Here is an 18,997-nt window from a genome sequence, read left to right as displayed (position 1 = left end):
TACCAACTCTTGATGAGTTACAACTTAGATACTTGAGATACTATCAGTCCTGAAAAGTTTAGCTCTATTCTTCAACTGTACAGAAAACATACATTATCTAAGCAGGGCAAAGAGCTGCTTCAATATGTATTGCTTTACTAGGTCAAGACGATTTCCCACAATAATTAAACCTGAAAAATTCATGTTCAAACAGCCAGGAAACATTTCGGCAAAGGAAGCACTTAAAAAAAAAAAAAGAAACCAATCCTTTTATTGTAAAACTTAATAACTTAATTTCTGTACTTTCAATTTTAAGAATAAAAGGTGACAGTTAATGTTTAAAACTGGAAACCAGATAATCAGACAAAAATCACATTTATTTCAAGAGCTCAAAGTGCAAATACAGCAAGTCAGTTCACAAACTTTCAAGATACAGTTTTTAATGACAATGGAAATTTGATATACAAAAATGAAAGGGTAAATAGAAATAAAGCTCCTCAATTTTTAAAAAAATTCAAGTAACTTGAAAAGCCTTTAGACTAAAATACTCCACTTACATCCACTCAGAAATGCCAGTACTGCACTGCAATCAAGGACTCTTCAAAGAGAATCAGCTCAAACTGGTCAGCTCTAGATTAGAATGGAAGTTCTTGGTGCTGGCTTTTCTTGATTTGGAAGCTTCAGTCACTCACTGCCATCAATTGATGAGGTTCAATCCACGACATTTTGATCTTTAGGCAAATTCTAAAACATGTTTAAAGTTAAAAAGGCTGGGCGCAGTGGCTTATACCTATAATCCCAGCACTTTGGGAGGCCAAGGTGGGCAGATCACTTGAGGTCAGAAGTTCAAGACCAGCCTGGCCAACATTGTGAAACCCCATCTCTACAAAAATACAAAAATTAGCTGGGCATGGTGGTGGGTGCCTGTAATCCCAGCTACTTGGGAGGGTGAGGCAGCAGAATTGCTTGAACTGGGAGGCAGAGGTTGCAGTGAGCCGAGATTGTGCCACTACACTCCAGCCTAGGCGACAGTGTGGCTTCATCTCAAAAAAAAAACCAAAAAGGTTAAATATAAGGCCAACACCACTATGAAGAATTTTCTGAAATGACCAGGCTATATCTAAAAGATTTAAAGACCAATGTCAACTTCAGGCCTATGGTTTTACTGGGAGAAAAGCCATAGATTAATACTTCTAGTACCCAAAACCTTCTTGGAAGCTTAGGAAGATGGCCTTTAAAACTTTCTCATGAAAACTCTACTTAAATATATATTCATTCATTTCTACATATATAGAACTTGTAGGTAAAGTAGAAAAAGTTCCCACTAGGAAGGTAATTAAAGGTTGTTAATGTTCTTTTTATCACTTAGTAGCCAGAAGACATGCTTATTTCTGCTCTCCAGAAGCGATGTTAGCTACTAGCTTCTGAATTCAGGAAAACGTTTATCTTTCAGGAAGGTTTACATGAGATATTTATTCAGTCTTTTTCTCAAACTTCTTCCTCTTTTCATTATAGGCATGATATTGAGAGTCTGTTCCAAAAATTCGATCCCACCATGTAAATGTTGAAGCATAGTTTCCAATGAAGTTCATGTGGTGGAAATCATGATGCCGAGAACCAGCATAGAAAGGGATCAGATTTAAAGGGTTGAGGGGAATATCATAACCACTGAAACAAAAATGATAAAGATTATTAAGGAATAAACACATCTCAAATAATTATTGTTTCTATTAATAATCATGTGTTCACATTAACCAATTTAGGTAACATTCCACTTTGCCTAGACCACTTTATTTCTAAGATGTTCACAAACAGCAAACACAGAAAATGGTGTATATTCTAGAAACCACTCTAAGAAAAAAAAATCCTTTAAAAAAATCTATGAAAATCATTTATTTTATGATAAAATATGTGAATGATGGAAGAGAGGGATTATAGTAATGAATCTTTAGACACAGATTTTTAAGAATTAATTTTCTTTTATGTTTTAGAGGAAGCTTTCTCACCACAATCTATAACACTTGTAAATGAAGCCCAAAACACTAAATATGTTTTTAGGGAAAGTCACATAAAATTAGTATCGAGTATTAAAAAGGGCAGGCCCACGAATCCCTATATAGCAACTTCATTTAGTTTTTTAGGCAATGACAAGTTGGAATCAAATGTACCACAATTAACCAAAATACCAGTGTACTTTTCTACAGTTGGGAGAAGACAAATGGCTTCAAAAGAGTCCCATTTAAAGTATGCTCCTTTATTTCTAACTACATATCTACAATCAGACATCCAGTTATACTTATGTGAATCTCCCTAACCCTCTCTTTCTCTGGCTAGGACTAGAAGCATTAATTTTGCTACTTTAGCACTTTAAAAATAATTCTTAGAATTTGATATTCTGCATTCATGAGTACAAAAGTACGTCCCAAGTCAAAATGCAATGAACATATAATTAAAAAATAATGAACAATTAGAATAAGCATTTAAGAAGGCATTCAATAGAAATAATTCACCACAAAATGTCTCCCAATCAACAGAAAGGAAGCATTTGAAATATGTACATACTACAAGCAGTAGTTTCATCTTGCAAGTGCTTTTATCAGTGCTGAACAGTAGAGATTAGAAAGTCTCATTCAATGAAGGCTGAATGCTTTGATATTTTTTTCATATATGAGTTAGGTCTAGGTTTATTACAGAAGGATAAAGAAATTGCTTGTCCTGGCTGGGCGCGGTGGCTCAAGCCTGTAATCCCAGCACTTTGGGAGGCCGAGACGGGTGGATCACGAGGTCAGGAGATCGAGATCATCCTGGCTAACACGGTGAAACCCTGTCTCTACCAAAAAAATACAAAAAACTAGCCGGGCGAGGTGGTGGGCGCCTGTAGTCCCAGCTACTCGGGAGGCTGAGGCAGGAGAATGGCGTGAACCCGGGAGGCGGAGCTTGCAGTGAGCTGAGATCCGGCCACTGCACTCCAGCCTGGGCGACAGAGCGAGACTCTGTCTCAAAAAAAAAAAAAAAAAAAGAAATTGCTTGTCCTAAATATATATTTGCCCTAATAACACATTATCACTACAAAAATTATAACAGCACAGGCTAGAATGTAAAAACATCTATTATTTAAACTTATATCCAACAATTATGTTTTCTTAATATAACATTAAGAAGATTAACTTCTCCTATTAGTCTACTTAGAAATATGATAATCTGACAGCCATGAAAATAAATATATTTCATTATATTTTATACCTGAACAGAAATCAATGCTTACCTATGGACATCAATAGTTTCTAATAAACGAATGGTCACCCATGCCCAAAGAAGAATTACATGATCACACAAAAGCACGATGCCAATGAAAAATCCAGTTCCAAGAATTAGAGTCTCCAAAGGATGTGCATATTCAGCTTCCATTCCAAATGGAGCCTAAAACAAACAGGTAAGAAATTCTTAATTTCTTAGCTATTGTGATGGTTAATCTTATGTGTCAACTTGGCTAGGCTATGATACCCAACTGTTTGATTAATATCAGTCGAGATGTTGTTGTGAAGGTATTTTTTAGATGTTGTTAACATTTAAATCAGTAGACTCTGAGTAAAGGTGATTACCCTTCATAATGTGGGTGGGCTTCATCCAATCATTTGAAGGCCTTCAGGATAAAGGCTGAGGTTTCCTGAAGAAGGATCCTCAAGACTGCAACACCGAAACCCTGCCTGAGTTTCCAACTTGCTGTGCCACAGAATTTGGATGCAATGCTGCAACAATTCTTACCCGGATTTCCAGTCTGTAGCCTGCTTTACAGATTTCAGACTTGATAGCCCCACACTTGCATGAGCCAATTCCTTAAAAGAAATCTCTCTCTCTGTGTGTATATGCCCCAATGATTCTGCTTCACTGGAGAACTTCACTAATACATATATTCTATTTACGCATAAAGTTTCACAAAGTTATATTGATTCTATATGTAGTGATGATTTATCTAGCCATACACTTGCATACCATGTAACCACGATCAATGCAAAACATACACAGCCAGTTTGATAAAGCTACATCAAAGCAATTCTAATAGGCCGGCCATGGTAGCTCACACCTGTAATCCCAACACTTTGGGAGTCCAAGGCGGGTGGATCACCAGAGGTCAGGAGTTCGAGACCACCCTGACCAACATAGTGAAATCCCGTCTCTACTAAAAATACAAAATTAGCCACGCATGGTGACGCATGCCTGTAATCCCAGCTACTTGAGAAGCTGAGGCAGGAGAATCGCTTGAACCCAGGAGATGAAGGTTGCAGTGAGCTGAGCTCATGCCATTGCAGTCCAGACTGGACAACAAGAACAAAACTCCATCTCCAAAAAAATAAAAAAACAGCAGTTCTAATAAAAGTCACTGTTTTTGTGGGAGTTAGCAATGTGAGGATCTAGCTGTGCCAGTGTAGCACTGTCCACAAGGATGGAAGCCCAAACTTTCATGTAATACTTTTCTTTCAGATCTCACTTTACCATGAAATTTAAATAAAGAGGACAATGTGTAGAACTGACTTGTTTGTATGTGTGTGTGTGTGTTGTTCTTAATAATCATGCCAAAGAAAAAGAAAATAAAAACGTCACCAACAATTTCAGAAAAATGCTCGGGCAATGAAAACAGACATTTTGCCTTGAACAGAAAGAATTCAATATAACTCTCACATACCTGAAACTCATGATGAACTTTATGAATATATTTGTATATTCTTTTGTGGTGTAAGAGTCTATGCAGAAAATAGTGCCAAGTATCTTCAATGACTGCACAGCCAAAGCATCTTGCCAAAAGAAAATACCTTTAAGATAAAAATGTTGTAATGTGTAAGAAATAATGTTTACTTAAACTATCCAGACTTTTAGTGGGGATGCTTGAGACATTACATAAAACTAAACACCCCAGGTTACCAGGTTGACCTAATTGGATATATTCATAAATAAATTCTCAAAACCACCAGATACAGCTACATAATCTGATGTGGTTAAAGAGACTGCCCACTAGACCAATTTCATTTCATCACAAGGTTTGCACAACTTGCCTAATGACACGCTTCACAAGAGGTATCCTTGTTAAGTGATGCATGAGTATATACATGTGTGTGTGTATATATAGGTACATATCTTTGTTTATATGAACACAATTTCTATAAACCTCGTAAATGATTCTCATATATTTCATTTATTTTAAACTTAAAATGTGACATTTTTTGTCAACATAAGCACTTATATATATATATAAACATACAAAAGACGTTACGGAAACTTCTGATACTAGAAGCTCACCTTCCAATAAAATATTTAAAAGATGAAAGATGGAAACATTTTAAGATTTTACTATGGTTTAGTTTTCTACTATTTATTTACTTTCAAAGTTTAGAACAAACATTAATTAAAATTAAGAAAAAGGGTGAACATTAACTATAACTTAATTGAATAAGCCACAATTGCGTGTAAAAGCCAAATTTTTATCTACATACCATCTTGGCATTCTTTCCCAATCATAAGGAATATTGAAATACTCTGTAAAATAATAGGTTCCACAAATCAAAGGCAGCTGGATACAGAAGTGATTAAAGAGAAGAACTTTGAAACATTTCCACTGGTTTTCCCATGTCTCTGGCTTATCCTATGGAGAAAAATCACAATATCTAATATTAGTCTCTGCTATCAGAGTTTAACTTGACCTAATTTTTTTCTCTGTTTATGTTGGACCTTAATTCTATGTCAGTTAAATCTTAACTTTATAGTAACTAAGACTCAGGAATCTTTGCCTTCTAAATTCTTGACAACTACTATCACTACTTTAGGTGAAGAAACTGTTAACAGATGCACTCAGCCATAATGATCTCAAACAAAGAAACACTACAAAATGAATAATTCTCCAGTCTTTGCTGCCACAGATCATTCACTTCACTTCTTTTACCAGAAGTTTCAGAGAAGAGGAAATATAATATGCTAAGATTACAGGTGGGTGTCCGCAATTGAAGAAGTTGTACACAAAGCATTGGAAGCCTTGTACACAGTAAGCCGAGCTTCCAGGCACTCAGTGGTATTCATTCCAATAAATAAGTGCACTTTTGTTCATACCCAATGACAGAATTACAAACTCTCTGTGTTGAGAGGTACAGAGATGTGTCCTGATTATGGAGTTCAGATTCCAGTCAAAATGAGAAAAGTTAGATCAATGTGAGATGTTCTTAAGACCTCATCAGGATACCTATTTGCTTAGCAAGCCATTATAAAAAACAAAGCAAAACAAAACAAAACAAAATAAAAACTAACTAAATGTATTCAATTTATAGGACTGCACTTAAGATATAAAAAAGGTGCTTTGGGTTTTACAAAACGATGGTGACAATAAGTATCAGTTATTGCTTCGTTTTAAATGTCACTGCTAAAAAACTCAGAAATCTGCCAACAAGACTATTTTATTTCAACATGATATCCAAAGTACGGGAACTACTGAGCATCAGTAGACGCCCAAAGAGGTCAACCAGCTTGGGGAGGGTCACACACGCAGTTATTTTTTTTTTTTTTGAAATGGAGTCTCGCTCTGTGCCCCAGGCTGGAGTGCAGTGGCGCAATCTTGGCTCACTGCAACCTCCGCCTCCCAGGTTCACGCCATTCTCCTGCCTCAGCCTCCTGAGTAGCTGGACTACAGGCGCCCGCCACCGCGCCCGGCTAATGTTTTGTATTTTTTAGTAGAGATGGGGTTTCACCATGTTAGCCAGGATGGTCTCGATCTCCTGACCTCGTGATCGCCCGTCTCGGCCTCCCAAAGTGCTGGGATTACAGGCGTGAGCCACCGTGCCCGGCCCACACACGCAGTTATTAGCAGAAGCAGGACTAACTACAATTTAGGTCTCCAGATCCAGTTCTGTTCTTGAAATTCTTTAAGGGTTATCTTCCCGACAAAAATAGGAAAAGCACTGAACTAAGAATCAATCCAGAGACTTGTGCTCTGATACCGGGGCTGCTACGCACCAGTTAATTAGCTCTTGTAATGTTTACAACTCAGTTTCCTCAACAGTAAAATGAGAGGATCTGACAACTGCCTTTGTATTTCTAATCTGAGCATTATCTAACCCTACTCCTCTAAACCTTCACTCTGTAATTGGGGACGAAATAAATGAAAGATTCAGGCTTCATTTGGCAATAGTACTGTCTCCTACAGAAACTATGGCTAACAAACTTAATTTCCCGGGTAGACTGTGATATCGGTGTAGTTCCAGAAACTACAAAGTTAATCAACTAGAATAAAATCACATGCTATACCATTTAGAGTATACATAAATTACAGTTAGCAATACAAATTCAAACCTAGTGCAAAATGACAGTTTACCACATTTTACTTTATGCATAACTGTACTTGATATAAAGGAATACCTTTACAAGGGCCACACACTTCAGAAATAATATTTTTAGTACATTTATCTTTGAGGAAAATTTTTGGAGAATTACTAAGATGTATGATTTTTTTTTTTTGAAAGAAATAGATCCTGCAAAGTCTGCTTTACTTTTTCATTCCTGTGAAATTTCCTCTAACTAGCAAGGATGTGCATTAGCTCTCCAGTTGTCTGTTCTGTTCGAAAGCAGAAAGTCTTTAGTACTATTTCATCACCACCACCAGCTTCTTCTTTTTGACAATTTTAAGAATAAAAACATGTATTGCATATGTTAAATATAATTCTCAAATATTTTCTCTTAAACAATTGATACCCTCATTGTTAATCAGGGTATCTGCCTTCAAAATGCATAAACCTGTAATTAATTAGTATTGATATTTTGGTTTCTTTTAAAACTCCTTTAACTTGTGAAAACTAGTCCTGATTGAAAATCACGTTTTATCAAAAATGCTCAAAGCATGGACTTTAATGGCTATGAAACGTAAAGACTTGCTGAGTACAGACTTGAAGCCATATTACCCAGCCTTTCAATCTGTTCATAAACAACCAGTTCTGACCAACTAGACTACAGCTTATTCTTTCCTTTGCCACACTATATTTTAAAGCTGCTCATATACCCTTGCCTGAATAAGCTCTTCCTCTCTCTGGAAAGGTTACTACTTCCAACCAATGAGTCACTTGGAAAGTGCAGTGAAGGAGAAAAAGGATGCTTTTGCCTGGCCAGCCATACAATGCATCAGCTCTATAAATAAATCACTGGGTGACACAGGGCAGCCACAATCACCCTATAGGTGCATTAGAACTTAGACATCCAAACTGAATTCTGCCTTTCAAAGCAGGTGCTTTTCTAAAAAGCACTTTGGAACTTCTGTGATCTTAATTGAGGGTCACAGAATACTCTCTTTTGGGTTACATTATTTTTCATTTCCTTCACCTTTACCCTTTGCTCTTTTCACCTTTGGCCTGGAGTCTGCCATCATCTGACCCCTGTATTATCCCCAGAGAGGATTAATATTAACACTTGCTTAAAGTGAGCCTCTAGGAGAGGCTGTGAAACTAACAGAATGATAACAGAGAATGTGTACAGACTGCCATCCAAAATATATACAGTTATCCCTTGGTATCTTTGGGGGACTGGTTCTGGGACTTTCTGCAAACACCAAAATCTGAAGATGCTGAAGTGCTTGATACAAAATGACATAGTATTTGACATAACCTATAACCTACACATATCCTCCCGTATACTTGAAATCATCTCTACAGCACTTACAATACTTAATAAAATGCAAATGCTCTATAAATAGTTGTTATTTGGAATAATGACAAGGAAAAAAGACTGTACATGTACAGTATAGACACAATTTTTCCCCTGAATATTTCTGATCTGCAGTTGGTTGGATCCATGGATACATAACCCATGGATAAGGAGGGCCAATTGTACTGAGTGAATGGAAATTACTTTCCACAGATGAATACTCTCAGCGGTCTACTTTCTACCAAGACTGTATGCCCTTGAATTTTAGTTTGGAACGACTTTTTCAAAAGTAAACAGTAAACACTAGAAACTATCATCAGCTTACCAAATGCTGACAAATAATTCATCTTTCTAATAAGCTACGCCAAATTCTCATGTCAAGCTCATAGACTACATACTAGATTCCACCTTGTCATGTACATAGCGACCTCTCAATATTTAGTGCAATGAAGCAAATATCCAGAAACGAGGAGCTTCACCTCCTTATTTGGGATGATATGAATGCTGCAGAACTACCTACCATATATTTAGGGGAAAAAAACTTTGATAGCCCTGATCAAGGTCATACTGTATTAACAGTCCCTGAGATTTGCTTGGAACATAGAGTTGGGGTGAACTGAAAAATATGCACAAATCACCATACCTTTCCTTTCCAGCTAGCTTAAACATTAACATTTGTAAACTTAAATTAGATAACCATCACATCTACTTAAAGCCCAATCTAATAAACTATTCTTGAAATATTATCAATAATGACCTAGGACTGTGTTATTCAATTCAGGAGCAGCTAGTAACATGTGGCTACCAAACACTTTAAACATAGCTAGCCTAAATTGAGATAGACTAAAATTAATGTAAAATACACACAGGATTGCAAAGACTTATTAAATATCTCATTAAGAATTTTTAAGATTTTGATTACTGGTTGAAATAATAATTTACATTTATTTCTTATTCTTTTTTGAGACAAGGTCTCACTCTGTCGCCTGCGCTAGAGTATAGTGGTGCAATCCTTCTGCTTCAGCCTCATAAGTAGCTAGGACTTACATTACCATGCCTGGGTATTTTTGTATTTTTTTGTAGAGACAGGGTCTTGCTAGCTTTCCCAGGATGGTCTTGAACTCCTGGCCTCAAGCAATCCTCCTGCCTTGGCCTCCCAAAGTGCTGGAATTACAGGCATGGACCCTGTACCCAGCAATAGTTTACACTTACTGAGTTAAATAATACACATTATGAAATTAATTTCCTTATTTATTTTTACCTTTTCTATGTATTCTATTAGAAAATTTAAAATTACACACGTGGCTTCATTATATTTCTATTGGATATCACTGATTTAGCCTCTCAAAACAAAGCCCTATTTACTTTTAAAATATTCAGCAACATTAATGATAATATTCTATTTCTAGTCCCTTATACTCACCTTTTGAATTTTGTATTTTTTCATATAAGGTATAAATTGAAATAAAAATCCAGGTAAACAGAACGAGAAATAAAGGGCTTCATGAACTATAAGGGATCCCCATGTTGCAATCTGGAACTTTGTATAATTATTCAACATATAGTTCCAAGCATTTTTAAATGGTTCTTGCAGAGGATTCTCAGGTAAAAGTGAATCTACATATTCCACAGCCAAGGATGCTGAACTAAAGATGCTGACACTTTCATTTGTTGCCATTTTTCAAATCTCTGCAGACAGCCTTATAATTCTGTAGAAATGAATACATACAATAAGTTAAACAATAATTCAAAAAATAAAACAGTTAAAAAATGCATCCTCTGATCATTTTTAAAATAATTACTAAAGGAGTACAAATTTTTTACCAAAAAATTACTAAAGGAGTACAAATGGTTTTACACCATTTAAAAAAATTTGCTGGATATCATCACCATTTCCATTTGTAGATATTCCTTTAAAAACACACTATTTTCAAGAACAATAGCTAAAAGGATAGGGGAAAATTTTTTTCAAGCTATATTTAAAGAAATCGTCAGTGTGGTTCTAATGGAAAAGCTTCTAATTTAAATGAGCAATAGCTGGGTTTAAATGTATCACTTACAGCCAAAAGAACCTATAAAGAAAAAGCCTACCAAATATGAGTACACAAAAATTAAGTACTTCCTACTGGGGAATAGAAAGACAGTCATAAACAAAGTCAAAGATAAAATGACAAACGGGGAAAAATATTTCCAACATTTTACAACAAAGGGCTACAAAGTGTGCTTTAGGAAAAAAAGACAAAAAAGAAAACAGAAAAATGACAAAAGCAGTTCACAGAAAAATAAAGACAAATGGTCACTAAACAAGGAAGAATCTTCACTTCATTCAAATGAGGAAATGCACCCTAAAACAAAGAGACACTTTTAGCCTGAGTAGTAAAGCTTTAAAAGTTTATTAGTGCCCAATGTCCAGTACTGGTAAGGGGGTGAGAAAACAGGCATGACCATACACTGTGGGCAGGGGGGATACATCAGTGTATCATTGGAGGAAAAATAAGCAACCCCTATCATAATTCAAAATGAACACATCCTTTGAAGCAGCAACTTTCTCATTCAAGGGTACAAAGGCAGATACACTAAGATGGAAGGAAGCATTTCTTGTAACAGCAAAAACAAACAGAAAAAATAAAAGCAAAACACAAGCCATCAACAAGGTATGGGTTAAATAAATTAAGTCCTTCCATAGACAAATATACTGCCATTTAAAAGAACAAGGAAGATCTATACACTCTACATAGAAAGATGTCTAAGACACAGTGTTAATCCAAATAACAAGTTACAGAATAATATGCATAGCCAGAGTCCCACTTAAGATTTTTTGAAAAGGATATATATTTTATCTATGTACTTCTATGCATATGTACATACAGAGACACACAGAAACAGAAAATGTACATATGGCTACAAAGGGAACAATTTAGAGTGGTGATTTCTAGGAAAACAGGTGTGTGATCGGGTAGGAGATAGTGTTATGGAGAATAGAGCGTGGTGGGGTAGGGGAGAATGTTATGGAAGACAGAGTGTGGCGGGGTAGGGGAAAGTGTTATGGAAGACAGTGGCGGGGTAGGAGATAGTGTTATGCAGAAGAGAGTGTGGCCGGGTAGGGGAGAGTGTTATGGAAGACAGCGTGGAGGGGTAGGGGAGAGTGTTATGAAGACAGGGTGGTGGGGTAGGGGGGTAGGGGAGAGTGTTAGGGAAGACAGTGTGGAGGGGTAGGGGAGAGTGTTATGGAAGACAGTGTGGAGGGGTAGGGGGGTAGGGGAGAGTGTTATGGAAGACAGTGTGGAGGGGTAGGGGAGAGTGTTAGGGAAGACAGTGTGGAGGGGTAGGGGAGAGTGTTATGAAGACAGTGTGGAGGGGTAGGGGAGAGTGTTATGGAAGACAGTGTGGAGGGGTAGGGGAGAGTGTTAGGGAAGACAGTGTGGAGGGGTAGGGGAGAGTGTTATGAAGACAGTGTGGCGGGGTAGGGGGGTAGGGGAGGGGAGAGTGTTATGAAGACAGTGTGGGGGGTAGGGGAGAGTGTTATGAAGACAGTGTGGAGGGGTAGGGGAGAGTGTTATGGAAGACAGTGTGTGGAGGGGTAGGGGAGGAGAGTGTATGAAGACAGTGTGGAGGGGTAGGGGAGAGTGTTAGGGAAGACAGTGTGGCGGGGTAGGGGAGAGTGTTATGGAAGACAGTGTGGAGGGGTAGGGGAGAGTGTTATGAGACAGTGTGGAGGGGTAGGGGAGAGTGTTAGGGAAGACAGTGTGGCGGGGTAGGGGGGTAGGGGAGAGTGTTATGAAGACAGTGTGGCGGGGTAGGGGAGAGTGTTATGGAAGACAGTGTGGAGGGGTAGGGGAGAGTGTTATGAAGACAGTGTGGAGGGGTAGGGGAGAGTGTTATGAAGACAGTGTGGAGGGGTAGGGGAGAGTGTTATGAAGACAGTGTGGCGGGGTAGGGGGAGTGTTATGGAAGACAGTGTGGAGGGGTAGGGGAGAGTGTTAGGGAAGACAGTGTGGCAGGGTAGGGGAGAGTGTTATGGAAGACAGTGTGGAGGGGTAGGGGAGAGTGTTATGAAGACAGTGTGGCGGGGTAGGGGGGTAGGGGAGAGTGTTATGAAGACAGTGTGGAGGGGTAGGGGACAGTGTTATGGAAGACAGTGTGGAGGGGTAGGGGAGAGTGTTATGAAGACAGTGTGGAGGGTTAGGGGAGAGTGGTTATGAAGACAGTGGAGGGGTAGGGGAGAGTGTTATGAAGACAGTGTGGAGGGGTAGGGGAGAGTGTTATGGAAGACAGTGTGGAGGGGTAGGGGAGAGTGTATGGAAGACAGTGTGGAGGGTAGGGGAGAGTGTTATGGAAGACAGTGTGGAGGGGTAGGGGAGAGTGTTATGAAGACAGGGTGGCGGGGTAGGGGGGTAGGGGAGAGTGTTAGGGAGACAGTGTGGAGGGGTAGGGGAGAGTGTTAGGGAAGACAGTGTGGAGGGGTAGGGGAGAGTGTTATGAAGACAGTGTGGAGGGTAGGGGAGAGTGTTATGAAGACAGTGTGGAGGGGTAGGGGAGAGTGTTATGAAGACAGTGTGGAGGGGTAGGGGAGAGTGTTATGAAGACAGTGTGGAGGGTAGGGGAGAGTGTTATGGAAGACAGTGTGGAGGGGTAGGGGAGAGTGTTATGAAGACAGTGTGGAGGATACGGGAGAGTGTTATGAAGACAGTGTGGAGGGTAGGGGAGAGTGTTATGAAGACAGTGTGGAGGGGTAGGGGAGAGTGTTATGAAGACAGTGTGGAGGGGTAGGGGAGAGTGTTATGAAGACAGTGTGGAGGGGTAGGGGAGAGTGTTATGAAGACAGTGTGGAGGGGTAGGGGAGAGTGTTATGGAAGACAGTGTGGAGGGGTAGGGGAGAGTGTTATGAAGACAGTGTGGAGGGTAGGGGAGAGTGTTATGGAAGACAGTGTGGAGGGGTAAGAGACAGTGTTATGGAAGAGAGAAAAGAAAATTTCTTACGCCTTTTGCACAATTTAAACTTTCAAATGAGTGGGTTCTACTTACATAATAAATAAGCTCAATAGGTCACAAACCAAAAAATAAACTTTTCAAGAGTCACTTTCCTAAAAATGTTTACCACTGCTGCTTCTAAATTATGAATTTTTTGGGACCACTTTAAAAATGAGTATTTTAAAGCCTCAGAAGCGTCCTAAATAGTGTTTAAAAAGTCCCCTTCCCCAACACTTCTCAAATTGACCTTTTATCCCATTCTCTAGAAGGATATTGAGAACCTAGCCAACTCCTTCAGGCATGAATTCACTTCATGCCCTCCTTCTTCTGTCCTACTCATCTCAAATGACTTACACCACAGGGACTATAGTGTTCCATCCTGTGTCATTACAAGCCTCAAAATTTCTTTGCTCATTCATTCTTTCCTCTAAGACTGACCAGTCTTCCTGTGTTCTTATCTTACCTCAAGAACTTGTCCATCACTTATCCTTTCTTACCTTTCATCCTTCTCCCTTCAGGGAATCCATTCCCTCACGTCTGAAAACACATTCCCGTCTTTTTGTTTTTTTTTTCAGACAGGGTCTCACTCTGTCACCCAAGCTGGAATGCAGTGGCTCAATTATGGCTTACTGCAGCCTCAACCTCCCAGGCTCCAGCAATCCTCCCACCTCAGCCCTCATAGCTGGGACCACAGGCACACACCACCATGCCTGGCTAATTTTTTTAATTTTATTTTTTGTGGAGACAGAGGTCACCCTATGTTGCCTAGACTGGTCTTAAACTCCTAGGCTCAAGTGATCCTCCCATCTCAGCCTCCCAAAGTGTGGGGATTACAGGTGTGAGCCACGGTGCCCAGCCTCCTTTGTTGATAAACACCTTCCTAGCCTCCATTACCTCTTCCAAGCCACTGTCCCATTTATCTTCCTTTGAAGCAACAAACTTCTTTCTCAAAGGAGAGCTCTACATAAAGATTGCTTAACTCAGCTGGGCATGGTGGCTCACGCCGGTAATCCCAGCACCTTGGGGAGGCTGATGCGGGCAGATCACCTGAGGTCAGGAGTTCAGGTGAATCACTTGAACTGAGGAGGTGAATATTTCAGTAAGCTGAGATGGCACTCGAGCCTGGGCATGAACAGCAAAACTCTGTCTCAAAAAAAAAAAAAAAAAAAGATTGCTTAACTCACCCACACAACTCACTGAGCTACTTGCAATCTGGCTCCCCACCTACAACAAAATGTCTTCAATCATCTTCTAAGTTGTAAACTAAGACAACCACCCAATCTTAATTTTTCACAAGGTGATTAGGAAATTTGACAATGCTGAACCAAGACCACTTACTAGTCCTGTTCTGTGACCTTGGGCAAATTCAGTAACCTCTCTGTGATGCAGTTTTATCATCGACAGAAATTAAAACAGTAGGTCTTCCAGTGAGTCCAAGAGAAAATGCATATAAAACGCTCAGTACAGGACCTGGCATGTAATAGCTACAAGAAACTAACAATTATTGGGCACTTTCTGTGCCAAGAACTGTGTTCAAAGCATGCTACATGCTCTTACATTTCAATCTCAATCCTTACCACACCTTTGTGAGGTAGGTATTATTTTATCCCCATTTTATAGATAAAATAACTGAGGTTTAGAAAGATTAAGCAACTTGCTCGAAGTCTAATGCTTCGGGCATTAACAAATGCTTAATGTTAAGTTAATGATTAACTTAACAAATGCTAAGTGGGGAAGCCCACGCAGTCATCCATTATGTTATACTATAGTTATAAATACAACCCATAATAAGTATTAGAGTACAAAGAGAATAATTCCTATAACTAAGCCCTCTGAAAAGGTATTTCAAATGAGTTGTCTTTATCTTCTTATTTCCTGTTTATATTCTAGCAACTGCACTCTGCATTCTATTGTCATCACTGCACTGAACTTACTCTTACTAAAATCACTAAGGAGGCCAGGTGCGGTGGCTCACGCTGGTAATCCCAGCACTTTGGGAGGCCGAGGTGGGCGGATCACAAGGTCAGGAGTTCCAGACCAGTCTGGCCTATATGGTGAAACCTCATCTCTACCAAACAAATACAAAAAAATTAGCTGGGTGTGGTGGCGCATGCCTGTATTCCCAGTTACCTGGACAGCTGAGGCAGGAGAATTGCTTGAACCTGGGGGGCTGAGGTTGCAGGGAGCTGAGATCATGACACTGCAACCTGGGCAACAGAGCGAGACTCCGTCTCAAAAAAACAAACAAATAAACAAAAAATCGCTATGGATCTCCAGCTGCCAAACCCAATAAACCTTTTTTTTTTTTTTTGGAGTTTATTTTATTTGACTAATCTGGAAGATTTGGCATTTCTCTTCTTGAAATACTGCCTTTCTTTGGTTCTTGGAACTCAAATGCATTCACTCTGACAAGTATTGTGCATTCATTGTGCCAGCTGCTGCCCTTACCCCTGAGTTCACAAAACATAAAATTTAGTGAGGAATAACAACGAGTGTCCAAACCATCAAAAATCAGGTGATAAGAACAATAAAGGGGGGAATACACAGTGCTATGAACTTCGAGAGAAAGGTGCTATCTAAACTGAGACCTAGAACAGGAGAGGGAAGTGACAAGTGAAAAAATAGAGGAAAGGAGAGAGGGTCAAGGGAGGGGTTTTGCACAGAGAGAACAGCACTCCAAAAACTCAACCAGGAGATTAGAAAGAATATGAGAATTCAAGCTGGAAAGTTTCCCAATAATGCCTTTCTTACTCCCTTCTAATGATTCTAGATGGTCTTGGGTGATCTTAACTATTTTCTGTTTTAAAAATAGTCTGATATCCATCCTCTCTACCTCTTGCCCTCTCCCCTAAACTCCAGGATCTGATTATACAAGTTTACTGGTCATATCCAATCAGTTCAGAGGCACATGAACTCACTCAGCAATTCCAAAGGTTCAGTACGTGCTCCTCACAAGCCCCGCCCAAATACTAGACCACCTTTAATGCTTAATTCTCAGACATAACGTTTTAAGTCTCTCCCATCTCTGCTGCCTTAAGTCTTCAAACTCTTAACCCAATTTAGAAACACTTGGTTTACTTAACATTCAGGAACTTATTTTTTACAAAGGAGCAAGGGAATGGATATATTGTTGCTAACTGAATAAGGAATTAAAGAGGAGAGGGGAAACGAGGTCTTGGAAAACTGAATTTCCTTTTGCTTTACTCATTCTTGGGCAACCTAAATGACTGGAAGCGTACTCTGGAGCAGGCTGACTAGATAAATTTAGTTATTTGCGGATTCTCAGAAACCTTGAAGTTTAGCTGTCAGCCAGTCTCTGTCCTTTGGCACTTTAAAACGGATTTCACCAGCTCCTTCATTTTCCGGACTTGCCCTGCCTCCAAGCTTGCCCCTCTTAAGCCTTATCTCTAAGATGCAATGCCAGGATCTATATAAATCTAAATATAAGAAATAAGCTCCTTAAAACACTCAAAGTTCAAGGGAATGCTTGCCCTAAGCATAAAGATCAAGCCCCTCTGTGACTGATGCACACGAGGCCCTTCCAGACTTCTTCACTCTTCATTTCTTACATTCTTGCCATCCTACACTTCACATTTTTACAGTATCTGATCACCCATGGTTGTTACTGCTTCATTCCTCTCTGCCCGCGGAAATATCGTTCTCTTACAGGTGATGTCCTCCCATCCAACTCCTAGTCACCCTTCAGCAACCTCCTCTCGGACGCCCTTCCCAACTCCCCTACTCCCAAAGCACATTACATCTTACCTCCTTCCAGTGTTTCCTGCTTTTGTATAACTTTCGCCAAGCTACCACCCTGTGCTGCAACTGTCTTCTACGTCCCATCTCCCGAAGACAACACTCTTTAAAGGGCAAGAAACATGTCCTAGCCTAGTTCCATCACTGAAGAATTTCACTCCGTTTTCACTCGTTTTACTCCTTTCTAGCACGTACCTTTCCCTAGGGCCACCTTCACTCCAGTCTCCCTCCGCCCCTTCTCGGGCACCACTGCCAGCGTCCCGCCCAGCGCACGCATCCGCACCCCGAACCCGCTCCCCTCGATCTCACGGAGCACCGGGTGGGAGCCCACCTGCTCCCCCTTCCTCGCTCACGAGCCACTCCCCCGACCCCCTCACCTGAACGGCCGCGAGGTGACTGCCGGCCACCGTCACCCGGGATCAGCCAGGTGTTCAGACCTCAGAACTTGCCTCGCCCGGCTCGGGGGTGGAGCTGGGTGGGCCAGGAGGTCAGTCCTGTCGTTATTGGCCTGCGAGGGCTCCCGCCCCGTCTTCTCGGCGCGGTGATTGGTCTGTGCAGTTGCCGACATCGTGTGACTCGCGGGAAGGAGCGCCTGGCTGTCCCAGCCATTGGCTCCGCGGATGGAGTGAGGATAGTGAGACCCGCAGGACCAGCCAATGGCAGGCGCCGCGGGGCGCCAGGAGGTGAGGAAGCGTGAGAGCGCGACACGGCGTGAGGGGGCGGGCGCAGACGGATGGCCGCCCTGCCCTGCCGCGCGGAGTCGCCTTGGCAACTGCGGTCCCCGCAGATTGGCAGTCAGAGCCTGCGCTGTGCTGGGGAAAGTGTCGCGCCAGCCGCCGTCCGAGTACTTTTATTTCAAATGTGACCTGTGTAGCAGCCGCAACTCCCAAACCCTGGAGCAAAGAGTATAAATGAGTCTTAAAATCTATGTTGACTGTTTTGTGTTTCTAGACACCGTTGCCTTTTTCTGGTCCACCTTTTAGGTTTAGATCTTTCGTCTCCCTTGTTTCCCCAGCCTATATATCCTTTAATAAATCCCTGTATTTTGAAAACGGAGAATTTCAAGTGCGATTATCGTCATTTTGCAGATGAGAAATAGAGACTGGGAGAGATTTAAGAAGATTGAACATCAAGGGAGATTTCGGCTCCCAGGACCTTGACCTCGCTACGTGAGCTGAGAACGCCCAGGTGTTGTTGCAGTTGCTGTGCTGGACGATGAGGGCCCGGGGGCGGGGGCTTGACGCAGGTCTTTGCAGCTCTAAGCTCAGTTTACGCCATCTCTCAACATTAAAATATTGTGTACTGGGGTATAATAATAAAACTGTGTACAGATGCATAATATACTAAAACTTTCACTTAGTGGAAAAGGGGCCTTTAAAGAAAAAACCGCACAGGGGCATCATTTGGGCTAGTGAAGGCCCTTTTTCCTCCATCTTTATTAAGGTATAATTTACAAAAATTGTGTTTACGGCGCACACATGATGTTTTGATTATGTATATATTGTGTCAAATCACAGCTTCTGAAAACAGAATACTATGGTTTCACTCCTCCATGCTTTTGCTTAAACTGGCCCTTCTGCCTGGAATAATCAGCCATCTCCACGCCGCCCCATCAATT

General features: G+C 40.6%; 1 protein-coding gene across 3 annotated transcripts; it reads right to left on the bottom strand.

The window, feature by feature from the left end:
* Positions 1–247: 247 nt before the first annotated feature.
* MSMO1 (methylsterol monooxygenase 1) lies at positions 248–17,893 on the bottom strand. 3 transcript variants are annotated; one of them, XM_033215616.1, is made up of 6 exons: positions 17,757–17,893; positions 10,076–10,361; positions 5,469–5,617; positions 4,664–4,790; positions 3,245–3,399; positions 248–1,647 (listed from the first exon to the last, which is right to left on the bottom strand). In XM_033215616.1, exons 2-6 carry the CDS (start codon positions 10,328–10,330, stop codon positions 1,452–1,454), a joined length of 882 nt encoding a protein of 293 aa, XP_033071507.1. In that variant the 5' UTR covers positions 10,331–10,361; positions 17,757–17,893; the 3' UTR covers positions 248–1,451. The 3 variants fall into 3 exon arrangements, with proteins under 3 accessions (XP_033071507.1, XP_033071509.1, XP_033071508.1); XM_033215617.1 differs by lacking the exon at positions 17,757–17,893 and adding an exon at positions 17,389–17,642 and having other exon boundaries at positions 443–1,647; XM_033215618.1 differs by lacking the exon at positions 10,076–10,361 and having other exon boundaries at positions 17,757–17,850.
* Positions 17,894–18,997: the final 1,104 nt, after the last annotated feature.

Source organism: Trachypithecus francoisi, unplaced genomic scaffold (assembly GCF_009764315.1).
Source record: "Trachypithecus francoisi isolate TF-2019V2 unplaced genomic scaffold, Tfra_2.0 Lachesis_group1, whole genome shotgun sequence".
Taxonomy (NCBI): Eukaryota; Metazoa; Chordata; class Mammalia; order Primates; family Cercopithecidae; genus Trachypithecus; species Trachypithecus francoisi.
The sequence above is the reverse complement of the archived record's forward strand: the minus strand, read 5'-3'. Positions and strand labels throughout refer to the sequence as shown.

Bases quoted from the DNA above. Each gene is read 5' to 3' on its own strand.
- MSMO1 (XM_033215616.1), bottom strand. From the start codon at position 10,330: ATGGCAACAAATGAAAGTGTCAGCATCTTTAGTTCAGCATCCTTGGCT. The intron at 4,791-5,468 runs GTATGTAGATAA...TTTATCTTAAAG, and splicing joins TGGGAAAGAATGCCAAGATG to GTATTTTCTTTTGGCAAGAT. The intron at 3,400-4,663 runs GTATGTGAGAGT...TGTTTGTTTTAG, and splicing joins AAGTTCATCATGAGTTTCAG to GCTCCATTTGGAATGGAAGC.